Source organism: Bidens hawaiensis, unplaced genomic scaffold, assembly GCF_021521415.1.
Source record: "Bidens hawaiensis isolate Kalapana, Puna unplaced genomic scaffold, B.hawaiensis_p1.1 tig00012834_1, whole genome shotgun sequence".
NCBI lineage: Eukaryota > Viridiplantae > Streptophyta > Magnoliopsida > Asterales > Asteraceae > Bidens > Bidens hawaiensis.
In genome coordinates, this window is record NW_027492070.1 from 544,713 (window position 1) to 559,004 (window position 14,292).

Here is a 14,292-nt window from a genome sequence, read left to right on the forward strand (position 1 = left end):
TACATGGACCAAAAACAACATTCATTTGTAAGCTCTAGAATCTTTTGGAGATTTTTAAGCAAAGTATATACTTATACCTGGACCAAGAACAACAAAGAGAAGAACATTTATATATGACAAGTACACACGTTTATATGCGCGTCTCGTCTCATTGTAAAACATATATCTTGATTCGAGGTTTTTTTTTTAACCGAGGCATTTTAAACATCTATTATATATCTTTGCATATCTTTGTGGTTTACAGTTTACACTGTATGTCGGTAATAACCAAGGAGTTAGTGGTGTACCAGAGTAGGAGTAATCAGTGATAGTCAATTTCCGTTGGTTATTTGTATTCTAAATAAACTATTTAGCAGGATTGGCTTTGCTGTTCAAAAGAGGGTTGCGGCGCAGCTTGTTGCCCGTTTGCCTGCCACTTTATTGTAATCGTTTTATAGTAAATTATATAAATAAAAAACATTTAAAAAAAAAAAAAATTGATCGATAAAAAAATAAACTATGAACGTAGATGTTAAGCATCACTACATATATGTAACAACCGATAAGCAAGTACGATAAGAGTTATGCATTGAGAAATTAAGTAAAGGCTATTTCCACACTATAACACACACATAATTAACATAGTTTTAACACCAACACATTATATGTACAAGTACCCACTGAAATTTATTGCATCTATCAACATTAAAACAATGATGAAATAACCTAATTAGCCAGTCAATTGCTCGCTTGTTGCCGGGAAAAACATGTTTGTACTAAGCTCTTGTTGACCCCCATCCATCATCCAAAAACTGTTAAGGGAGTAATCCCATATCTGAGGTGTAACCTTAGTACTATAAGCGTCGAAAACCGGTTTAACACCATCATTTTCTAATAAATCAAGATCTTTCCATATATCATCCATAGAATAAATCCCATCTTGTTCTTCACTTGTAACAATATTATGTTTCATCATGGTATTATTGTTTTTGCCACCAGACACGGGCACCATTTCGATCCCCCCAGTATCGTAGAAGCTTCGTTCTTTGGTCTCGGACATTAGCATCACATCAGCGATGGGATCATTAGTGCAAGTTGATGAGGAGGAAGATGTGTTTGACAAGGATGAAGATGGAGATAACGTCCTTTTGTTTTCTTGAGCTCTTTTTCTCATAAGCGTCCTCCAATAATTTTTTATCTCGTTATCTGTACGTCCAGGCAATTTTCTAGCAATTCTTGACCATCTGTATTTTATAATCACCGTGCAAAAATTCTATTAAGAAACTAATCTAGAACATAAAATGAATTGAAGTACAAATTATCAACAATAAAAGTAAATAACCTTACATCCCCTAATCAAGAAAAGTAATATATAGCATGTCTTAATTGACCATAAAATAAACAAAGTGGTAATTTAGAAGCACATAATCGTTATAGATGTTGATGCAAGTCTTCATTATTATTCAAATAAAGAAATTATTAAATCGTTTAATTTTCTACAATATTCATATTTTTTACATTTCATACTTTTCACATACAAATATGTATGAAGTTATGTCTGCTCACATAAAACAAAATATATACAGTCATACAAAACAATAAATTCAAATAAGTTATGATGGAATTACAACTTTTTGGACCAGACACCTTTAAGGCATTATTGTGTTCAAATAATAATTAATTTTTCCCATAATCTTGATTATTTAAAACCAATTCAAGAATAATTGAGCCAAAGCATATAATCCAACGAGTCAGCATATAAACTTTAGCACAAGATAGAATATTTAGCAACTATTAAAGAGAATATAGAACAAAGAACAAACCCTAAAATTATTATACTCTAAACTAGAGGTGTACAACAGGTTTCAAACCCTAAACCAATTCAGGTTGAAACCGGTACCGTTTGGTTAACAAAGTTAAAATCGTTTTATGATCGGTTTCGGTTCGGGTTTATGACCGGTTTTCGGTTTGGTTAACCAGTTTGAACCGATTTTAGCATAGAGCACTACAAACCAGTTCCGAACCTACGGTTTCAATCATTTCTACATAATCTGTTTCAAACCGGTTTGATTTTCGAGTTGGTTCAATTAACCAGGTTTTTTTCCACCTCTGCTCTAAACAATTAGAAATGAATATAATCAAACAATAAAACTATTTATAGGAAGAATAATAAAAAGATCAAACCTATTTCCCCATTTAGAATGGTATTCAAGAATTAGCCTCTCTTCATGAGGAGTCATCCTTCCTCTTTTCAAGCCAGGATTTAGATAATTAACCCATCTTAGTCTGCAACTTTTTCCGGTCCTTTTTAAACCTGATAATGTGAAATTTCACAAAAAATGTTCCCCAATAGGGTAGAACAAAAAGGGTAAAAAAAGTTAATTTTTTCGTTACAAAAAATAATTTCTTTCGCTTCTCCTTGAACAAAAACGGTAACCCTAGCTAGCTAAACCTAATTTTTGATATTTTGTTCTCCCGCCACCTTCAAACCTGAAACTTTCGCTATGAAATCCCAACGACGATCACCAAACACGTTCACGTACAATACCAATTGAACATCTTCATGTTCGGTCCATGGACCTTTTCGTAGGGTTTCATCGTCTTCTATATGAATCATTTTTATTTTGTTTTTTGCTTTTGCTTGAATTTTCTCTCTATAAGGTGAAAGAAACTTTTTTGTATTGTGTTTGCTAGTAATGGACACTAACGTGTGATATTTATAGTGGTATATTGTTTTAATTGTAGTGGAATGGAGAGTGGAGAGTGGAATGTTGTGATAATGTTTTAAACTCTTAAAGCTAATTGAATCTCCACCGAACGTGTGGTGCACATGCTTTCAAGTAACTCTTCTATTGTTTTAAGGGGTTGTTTGGATTTTTATAGAGAGCGTGATTACTATTTATAGACAAAAATCAAATAAAGATACATTTAATAGCTATATGTATTAGAATATTTTATTTACTATTTAACAGTTTGAGTTTAAATGTTGCTTCCGTTCCTATCATAACCTCTTGAAAGTCATTTTTTCGACGAATTTTGATTCACCTAGTCGACTAGTGTATTTTTTATGCTCCTATAGCTGTAATATTTTTATTTTGTACAACGCTAGTAGGAGTAAGAGAAGATCTAGATTAGGGCAAAAGGAAATGCCAACTTTGATGTTAGACGAGTGGACAATCTTGAAATACGTTATGGCCAACTATATGACTCGTAGAGCGACTCTTGCTTCGATCTTTTATGTGTATCGCCAAACTTTTCTCTAGCCTGAGTATGTTCCAACACGTACACGTGATGAAAGTGGTGTTGTTTTTTTTACAAAGGATTGCACCAAGCGATTGAAGACATGGTGTTTGTGGAGGTCCTTTTTGAAGATCTCCAATGACGACTAGCTTCCTAACTTCCTTACCTATTATGTATCCAGTTTGGGATGTGTTCAACAGTAAAGGCTTCATCATATGCTTTTGTAGCCTTGAGAGTCTAATCTTGGGTGCTTCATGACATATCTTACGAGATACTAGTATATGTGGGATGGATTCCGATTATGGTTGTGTTTCGTCTTGTCTTCGTGATACAATTCCAAGCTTCGACTTTAATAGTTTCACTAACAAAGACCCCCATTCCCCTTAAAGCCCAACACACATTGCCATGTGCTCTTTTTAGAAAATGTTGTCTATTACTTTGGTAGTATACTTTGACATGATTGTCAGACAAAAGACCGTTTATTAGTGTCTTCGAGCAACACATGCTTAAGATTTCTCTAACCATCCTTATAAACGGGTCAACCCAATATATGTCACAGTTGGAGCATCTTTATTTTGTTCTGATTTTGTGTATTTATCTTAAGATAGACAATTTCTATGGAAAAAATTAAACCTTTATAATTAAAAGAAAAAAAAACAAAACACAAAAAAAACCCATGTCTCGAATATAAGAATAGTGAAGAGAAAAAAAACATATATATTTCTGATGTACATATGAATCAGTAGTAAATTAAATTAATTACTTGACAATATTTTTTATACAAGATATGAAGATAACATGATTATTAATAAAATTATCTTAAATACTTTGTTTTCGTGGTTTATGTGTGGGTGATGTAAGCGCATTTAGAAAGATATATATCGTTTTGGTGTTTGTGGCTGATAATCTTCTACTTAGTGGTTTGAATCGTGTTTCCTGAAAATACTATATACGCCACTAGTATCATTTACCAATTATTGATTTATGTCCATTTATGCTTAAAGGCAAATAAATTGTTTACCTTAGTTAAAAAAGAGAGATATCTTAACGCACTTATCATTTTTAATAAAGATTTTTTATTTGGTAAAGGTTAATTTCAAACAAGCTAGATATATTAAATTACTTTTCCTACTTTTTGGGACGGTTTCAAATAGGTAAATTATTCAATCAAGATGTAATGATACAATTGGTAAACAAACAGGAATCAAACACGAATCAAGTTGTACCACTTGTCCAACAAACGTATCCATATGACCCGTGACGGATTTGTAAGAAAAATTCATGGGCATTTCAAAAATTTTTGGACCTAACGCTATTCTAATATTTGCTCAAGGTATCCAAATATATAAAACAAAGAAGAAAATAAATTTGCACTAGATTTTCACTTTACCAGGAAAGTTGATAAGACATATCCGCCTATGTACATGACTCTAACGTAGATATAAATTGTCATTGTTTCAGGGTACGTATGTGTATATTTAAAACAACAACAATCATACGAAATAAAACCCACGCATATTAATAAGGTCTAAAGAGGGTGGGATGTAGGCATACCATACCTCTATCTCAGAGGATAAAAAGATTGCTTCTAGTAAGATCCCGATTGCAAACATGATAGATGGACAAGAAAGACATGTTAGACACAAATAGTGCAAAATATCTATCATGAATTTAAGTAACAAAAACGATACCTCCATGCAAAGTAATACCAGTATATCCTTAATAACTACCAACAATTGAAGACATGAAACAAAATATAATAGTAACAGATAAACATACAGAATAAAACGACTACTGAAAGCTAACATGTGAGACACCAACAGTCCTGGAAAAGCTATTTCTTAATAATTAAAAAAAAACCACCGTAGACATCTAGCAAATCAGGCATGGAAGAAGTGAAAGCCTGGTAAATTATGCTTTGTCGCTCATCACAAGTTTGTTTGGGGTTGTCTCTACCCCTAAGGTTTCAACGGATTAATTTAAGTGACGTTGTCGTTGGTCTCCTTTTCACACGTCCAAACCACCCCAATCTCCCCATCTCTAATCTTATCCAAAATACCAGTGACCCCTAATGTTTCACTTATAAGTTATAACCTCAGTCCAATCTCATGTGCCAGCATATCCACTTAAACATCCTTATCTCAAGACCTCTACGCTTTTTATAATTAATTCTTTTGGTGTCTAATCTCAATTTCTTGAACCGGGAATTATAAACGTGTGTCTGCTTAACTAACACTCACTGGTACATATTTAGGTTAATGCATTAGACTAATAATATATAAATAAGTCATTATTAAAATAACGTTCAAATTTCATCTACGTGTGACAAAACAATTTGTAATCTAGCCTGTAAAAAGTAAATACGCATCTAACTTGTTTGGCATATTTTTATTTCTTGTTACCTTTTAGTTTTTATATATACGTTGTTGTTAAAAGAATATAATTAACATTTAAAATTGATTTCTTATCACATAAAATATTAAAGTTGATCATTTAAAATTGACGAAGTCACAATCGCATAATTTTGATTACGTATGGAAAGAGCACTAACCATATTTGTGATAAAAAGATGTTTGCTAAGTGGCATTTGGTCCCATAGCAAATGTCTCACTCACCTTACTATTTCAAATACATTCTCGTTCGTTTTAAAAACTTATTTAAATTCTTTTAAGTGGCCTCTTTAATATAACATTATAACACACTTGCTCTTTGATTGATTTTAGTTGTTTTTAGATTGTCAAATGGACACTTTTTAATCTAGGGTTTGAGATTTTAATGGGTAATAGAAAAATTAGTAATATAATTGAATAATTGGGTGTATTGCTTTGGGAATAGGTCTGAATAAAAGGATCTATGAACTTGTTTGAGCTTTCATCTTCAAATAGTGGTTAGATTGTAAATCACTACAATGCTTATTTAGTCTGTGATTTGGTTGTTATAAGTATGTTCTATTTAGAGTTTGCTTCAAGGTTTTAGAGTGTTAATGTGTGTTTATAGCATTAGCCTTCTTTTATCGTGAAATTACAAGCTTAAGCAGGATCTAGTCTATTCTAGCAATTCATACGGCCGTTGATTCTTCATTGTGATATCTAGGACAGACTAGGGTAACCAAGCAGCGGGACACAGGGCCTTAGGCTCTATCCGACTAAGTTGCATTCAGCGGGGGATTTGTCTTTTTAATGAACAGTTGTCATAAGCGGAGTCATCCCATTTATTCGTTCTAGTCAAGAGGATTCGTCGCCTAGGTGGTTATATCCTCCATCTGATTCTGTTCAGTTTATGATGTTTTCCTAGTTGCCTTTTATTTTCTTAGTTAATCATTAATCAATCAAGTCATCCTTTTTAAACAGGTTGGGAGTCGATAGAAGTCTAGTACCGAGAGTCGCCTTGGTGTCCACGAATTTGTATTCGGACTTACTTGACTACATAATTGCACGGTCGGTACACTTGCCGTTGTGTGAAGGTCCATTACTGTTATGCATTTTTTCTGAGAACGTGGTAACCTGGAATGCTCAATTGCAACATGTGGTTTCTTTATCAACAATTGAGGTTGTGTATATTGCATCGACTAAAGGGGTAAAAGAGTTAACGTGGCTAAAAGGGTTAGTAAAAGATTTAGAAATAAGTCTAAAAGGCGTTATGGTGCATTGTGATAATGCTAGAGTTGTTCAGCAGTCAACGAACAACATATCCCATGAAAGAACCAAGCACATTAATGTTAAGCAATATTTCATCCAAGATATAGTTAATCCAAATGAGGATTTGGTCAATTAGATTTATACTATTGAGAACTCAGCTGATATACTAACCAAGGCTCTATTGAACCCGAATTTGAGTTTTGTATAAGTTCATTAGGGTTGAGTTGAAGTTAATTAAGCGAGTCAACGGTGGTCAACAGAGTTTCAGGAGCTAATATGTCAATATGTATAGACGTAATAAGTTGTTTGAACTTTGAAGGACTATCAATGTCAAATTAGAATTGAGTTTCTCAACGCTCTGTTAACGAACAATCTAAGGGTTTAGGGCTGTTAATTATAAGCTCGCGAGATCAATCAGTCGAGTTAATCATTCGTTTTTCAATTCCCTTGTAATACACTTTCGCTTCTTGTTCGTAATAAATTATTTGAATTTGATTTCTTCAATTATACAACTCGCACTACAACAAAATGGGCTTTTTAGGACCTTTTGTGTGGGACACTTGTAAAATAGAGTCCTAAAATTTATTTAATAGTACAAATGAATATTTGGGGTCCTTTTACAATATACGCTACAGAACCGGTGTCCTAAAAAGTTACTTAATAGGATGGATGATTCTTTGGGGTCGTATTATTATATAACCTAATAAGACACTTAAAATGTAAATCCTAATAAAGTAATCTATAAGACATGTGGTTGTTGGTGTCCCATTATGTGGTAATTTAATAGGACACTTTATCACTGGAGGTCTGATTATAGCATAATTTAATAGGACACTTTGTAGTTAAGTCATAAATGTTCGGTGTTATAGGACACTTTCTAGTCGAAGTCATATAAAAACATAACTTAATAGGACATTTTACACTATGGTCATATAACTTTAACCTCTATAAGATGCATAATCATTATGGTGTTATTATAATACACCGTAATAGGACATTTGATATTTTAGTCATAAAACATTTGGTTTATAGGATGTTTATTCGCTAGAGTTTCATTATAACATAACTTAGCAGGACACTTGACACTTGAGTCTTATAACTTTAACCTTTATAGGACGGTTAATCATCGTGGTGTTATTATAATACACCGTAATAGGACACTTGATATTGTAGTCATAAAACATATGTTTTATTAGACGCTTATTCGCTAGAGTTTTTTTATAACATAATTTAATATGACACTTGGGTCTTATAATTTTAACCTTTACATGACGTTTAACATTTTGGTGTTATTTTAATACACTGTAATAGGAAACTTGATATATGAGTTATAAAACATTAATTTTATAGTACGCTTATTCGCTAGAATTTCATTGTAGCATAACATATTGTGACACTTGACACTTGAGTTTTATAATTTTAAACTTTATAAGACGCTTAATCATTGCGGTATTATTATAATATATTGTAATAGGATACTTTATATTTAATTCATTAAACATCACTTTTATATCATTACGAATAAAATTCCATTTAGTGGCACACAATTAACTTATTTACCCTTCATTAAAAACCGAAAACTTATCAAAAATCCGAAACCCCAATAAAAACCGAGAACTCAAGCGTTGACCGAGAACTCATAAGTTGACTGAAAGCTCATAAGTGTTGACCGATAACTCATAATTTGACCGAGAACTCATTACTAGAACTGAGAACTCATTACAAAATCGAAAAACAAAACTTTTCAAAACAAAATAGGTTATTGTTAACTAATTATATGATGTATCCAAAGGTGATGTATTTACAATAAATTTGGTTCTCGGTTCCAGAGAATAACATTAATCGGGGAATAAGATAACCTATTTACTCACCCCTACTTAGAATTATAATTTTCCTCTAATTTTAAGTTAATTCCAAAATTTCCCCCAAAAATTTCAAAACCACTCGCTTAGCTTGAATTTTCCCTCGAATCGTTTTCTTTTTCAATTCTCCTAGCAAACATAACCCTAACCATATGACTCCTCCTTCAGTTCCCATCAGCCGATATGCATGGATTCATCTATTAATTAATTCACTATTTCGTCCTTTCAAGCTCCCTCGACGAGTTTCCCCAGGTGTTCGATTCATTTGAAAGCCTTGCGATTCAATAGGGAATGCACAACAATAAGGGGAGTGTAACACCCTAATTTCTGAGATTTAAAATATATATGTTTAGATTTTATAAAATATATATACCTTAAACTGAGATATTATTTAACGAGATACTATAACTTAACGTTTTAAAAGAGGCTTTGAGCATATGGGAAATGCATACGAAAAATATGATTTTTTTTGGAATTTCCTCGAACTATCTATTAGTACCGAGTGTGTTATAGATTAAACTTAAATAAAATTTATGAGGACTAAACTTGTTATTTGAGCAAAGCAAAGCAAAGTTAAAGGGGTATTTGAGAATTTAACAAAACACAAAAAAAAGGCGACACCCCTGGTGTCTTCAAGCAGAGCTGAAAGGGAGAGAGATGAAGGCCAAAATCCTTCACCCATGTCGCGAGTTCGGGAGATTCAAGGGTGATTTTGTTAGTTTCCACTGAGTTACAGGTATGTAAGTTTTCTATCTTGGTGTTAGCAAATTCATGGAGTAGGGTAGTTTAGTTTTATGGTTCCAAACTTGCGAATTTTGGGTTTGTGATGCTCGATTTTAAGGAGAAACCATAAGTTATATTCTAGAATAAATGAATGTACCTTTTAGTCATGGGTTTAATTGCATGTCATGGATTAAGTGTTAATTTCATGAAATTGTAAGTGGGGTGTGATTGCAAAGATGAACCATGATTAGGTTTTGTTAATATAAGTCTATGCGGTGAAGTTTACTTTAAAAAAGTGAGATTATGAATGTGTATTTGGAGATGATAAACATATAATTGATAATGATATGGTTAGAAAAGTCTAAATTGATATTAAAATGGTGAATTATAGTTCATGCCCACAAGGTGTTCGATGAAATGTCTAAACTACTAAAATAGTGAGATTGTGTATAAGTCGTTTTACTTGTGTGCCATAATTTGTTTTAATAGTTAAACTAGTGGGCATGAGGTTATGATAAACTCAATTAGTGTTAATGAGTAATATGTGCTCTAATGATTATGAGATTGACTTGTTGTCGAGATAGGCATAGCATGGCTTGGAAGACAACAGGTCAAACGAGTAACAAGGCAAAGACACTCCTACGAGCAAAGGTGAGTGACTCGAATTTGTGTTCTAAATAGAATAGTCTTAATAATGAATAGAGATTCTTATAATTATGGTGTTTTATTATATAACTTGTGCATGGTTTAACCAAACATTCTCTTATCGTCTTGACGTCGATTGAGGGTTTAGAACCCATAAAGAAATGGTGCAAATCGATAAAGGGTCGTGTGATATAAGTGCTGAAAATTCAGCATATGCTATAATTTATCCAGTTTTGAAATATTCATAATAAATTAACCGGATGTCCGATTGAGGCGTTTTATATATTAATGGAAAGGTCGTTGAGTCTATTTTACTAATAACTTTTAGTTGAGACAAAATACCTACTGTAAGTGGCTGAAAACATCGAGTTTCCACAGCCACGCAAGGCTGTTTTGGAATATGAATTTTATTATATATATAAAACTATTGGGGATTAACCGAGAACTCATTGTGGGTGTCTTGGGTATGGTTGTAGACTTCAAGGTAACAAAACGCTTTACATGAGTTGGGGATGAGGTATGGGCTAATTTAGAGTAAACTAAATGGTGGGATTTTGGTTAAGTTGTGGGGGGTTGATGTAATCATGGTGCATAGTCGTTTTGTAAAATCTTTCTTTTTACATTGTGATTGTATTGGTGTTTTGGAGTATAAGCTCCGTATTGGCTTATTAAGAGTCGGAGTGTCCACGTATGTTTGGGTCACTTTTTTATTGGTTTCGTTGGTTGTCTAAACAAGTTTATGTATCTTGAGGGTTGTTTATTTTACCAACAGATCATGTCAAAATTTTATAATAAAAAAGTGGGCCTATTTTCCGCAAGATGTTTAATTATATGTTTTAATTTGTTGGGGCGTTTTAGGGAGAGATGCAAGAAATTTAACTTAGGTATTCTTATTAACACTATAATTATTTTTTGCTAATTGCTGCACATGATTTGCATCTGAGTTTATTTTATTGCTCATCTTAATTCTTTAAAGCGGGAAATTTTGGAATCAATAACTTAAATCGAAGATTTTTCTACAAGTGTTTTTGTTTAATTATTCCAATTTTGCACCCAAATATTCAAATCAGCCCACTCAATTGAACTGATGCATGCGTTTGGTGTACTAGGTTTTGAATTAGTGGAATCTTGAGATGTGTAAATCTTGCAAATGTAGCTAAATTTGGTTTACAGGTGCATTATTAGTATTTAATAGATATGAAAGTTAGTTCTACATAGAGATGCATCAAATGTGAAAGGTAACATGATTATGCATAGTTCTTGGTTTAGAGGGGTTTTTGACAACACATATCACACATATTATTACGGGTTTTTTATTAGCACCAAAGGGCTCTGCATTAATGTTGACTCTATTATGACTTATTTATTTCAATTGCTTCCTCATTTTAACAAGAGGATCTTGCTTTATATTAATCTTTAATGGTGACTAACAAACATTTTTCTGTGTTTTGATCAGTGGCAAAGAATTCTAGCTTACGCCAGTGCTATTGAAGGTTTGTGGTTGGTAAAGGTAGTTGCACGAAGTCATGGAGGTTTTTGGATGATTGTTTTTATTGTGTTAAACTGAATGCGTTAATAATATGTATGTTAAAAAAATGAATAATTTAGACTAATGGTCAAGATGGATGCTTTAGCTGTTCTAGCTATTTTTAAAATGGTTCATTGTTTGGATATGTTGTTTATTTGCTCACTTTTTCTGTTCTAGCTATGTTTTTATTTGTCTTTTAAGGCGGTTGATTTTTCGCCATATTTAATTGAAAAACGTCATATTTGCTCACTTTTTTTGTAATAGTGATTAGGTAAGCACATGTCAAAACATTGTAAAAGTGTCATAATATGTATTTATTGTGACGCTTTTTGGGCTGTTAATTAATATATTATGCGACCATAAAATTGGTTTCATAATCTTATTGGGTATATTAGGACTTTTTTCTTGGTACTAAAGTACCTATAATGTTTCACCATAAGGGTCTTATAAATTAATTTTTAAGGACGCTTATATGTGTATCAAAAGATTAAAGGTAGGTAAACACATGTTAAAACATTGTAAAAGTGTCCTAATATGTTTTTATTGGGACGGTTTTTGGGTTGTTAATGGATATTTTATGCAACCATAAATTTGGTTTCATAATCTTATTTGGGATATCAGGACGCTTTTTGAGTTCCGAGACTTATTACGACCCCTTTACATGAAACGCTTTTCTCGTTGTCCTATTAAATGAAATGTCCTATAAAATAGCATTTTATGACACTTTTGTGCATACTAAAAAGCCCTCTGTGTTGTAGTGTCGTTAGTGTTTTTAGTAACAAAATTTATGACTATTTTGTTGTTGGGATTGCTTTTGAAAAATAACCTGTATCATACTATCATGTAATAAGTTTTCGTGTTTTAGCATGTTGGGTATTTCATACAACAATTGGCTCACTTACCTATAATCAAATTCACAATTATAATTTTGTTGTAGTTAAATGCTCCACATGGTGTATATAATAAGAGCACCCATATATCAAAATCTGACCAAAATGAATGACGTGGATACCACCGGTCACATATATTATTTCCTTAAACTGCCACTTCAATTTTACACTTTTTGTCTTCTTCGGCTTCTACACGCGTCTATGATCATGGTCTCACAATACATGTAACATGCATGCATGCATGCAATCATAATTCATACGTATAGTTTTATTGGCTCTTTAGGTATAATAAATTGTCCAATTTGATATTTTAAATTAGACCCATTGGTTTGAATTCTTGGTTATTAATTGAATTAGTCTATTTTTCTTAAATGACTGAAGTATAACTGATTGTCGAGTGATCATGAAAGGCTAACCACCCACATATAATCTGCCTTACCTAAGTTGGAATCGTAGAACAATGGTGTGTTCCCCTATTAATGACACACACTTGTAGGATTTGTTTGCGTACGATATTTAATTTGTTTTCAGATCTCTTTTTATTACTATTGTAACAACCAAATAGTTAGAAAATCTATAAGCAAATGTTATGTTCAAATATATTACGACGACCCAAAACCATAAAATCCCTTCACTATCAATTCCATTGTCATTAAGTTGACGTGTATATATCAGTGTATGCGAGTAGTTAGTATTATCGCTTTTACCTTGCTTTTCACATAATCCGTGTCATATTTTGATATAATTCATTTTTATTATAACATTATTTCGATTTGTAAAAGCCTATACTTTATTTAACAATCTAAACTGGCATATTTTGATATAATTCATTTTTATCATAACATTTATTATTGAAAAAACTTGAAATTGCGACTATCTATAGTCCTTTTTTTCCTTCACAAAACTAGTAATGTTTTGCTTGTTCAGCTTGATTGAAAGTGATGAAAGAAGCCGCAAGAAGCATCCAACAATAGTACAAAGCCCACCCAACTAGCCCAATAACTCAATAAGATAAAGAAAGTAGGAGTGAGAACTTTTTAGCATCCACATATCATTAAGATTGCAACCGATTGCTTGCATCAAGGCATAATCTTGATCGATTAAAACAGACTAGGTCACAAAACTCATCGCATTGAGTCGGTGAAACAACACGAGTATGGTATTGATTAAGTTCGATACGACACCGATACTAAATCAAAAAAGTAAATATGTAAACACCATAAACGGTATTGGCATACGCTCAACTTATGATCAAAACTACACGAATACGGTTGGTATCTGTTAGGTTCGTTCCGGTATCGACACTAAACCTAAAAAATAAATTAGTAAACGCTCATAATAGTAGTGACACTCGTATAACTTATAATAAAAAATATATATAACATATAAAACAACGTTTATTTGAGATATTTAATGGGATGTTTATTTAAGTATAAAATGAGAAAAAAATTTGTGGGTTCGAATAGGGTATGATATTATGTGATTGTAAAAGTGAATGCTTCTAGGAAAATAGTAAGAATACTAAGAAACCATGTGAACAGTGAATACTTCTAAAGTACCTTCAATGAAACGCCCTTGAACCGTCTATGAGACTTTTGTGGTGCCCGTTGGTGTTCGTTGAAATTATATTAAAAATATTAATGAGATTATTAGTTATATTTTTGTTTAGTTGTTAAAAATAAAATTAGTTTTAATATAACATGAGAGCGATCTCAACAAGCCATGCTAAAGTTGAGACAAATCATGAGTTGGTACGTGTAAGAGTTAGTGAGGGGCTCAAAGATGGT

General features: G+C 32.4%; 1 protein-coding gene across 1 annotated transcript; it reads right to left on the reverse strand.

Moving 5' to 3' along the window:
• Positions 1-640: 640 nt before the first annotated feature.
• Positions 641-2,790, reverse strand: LOC143542375 (transcription factor MYB48-like). Its single transcript, XM_077034973.1, has 3 exons — positions 2,470-2,790; positions 2,164-2,293; positions 641-1,223 (listed from the first exon to the last, which is right to left on the reverse strand). Exons 1-3 carry the CDS (start codon positions 2,594-2,596, stop codon positions 710-712), a joined length of 771 nt encoding a protein of 256 aa, XP_076891088.1. The 5' UTR covers positions 2,597-2,790; the 3' UTR covers positions 641-709.
• Positions 2,791-14,292: the final 11,502 nt, after the last annotated feature.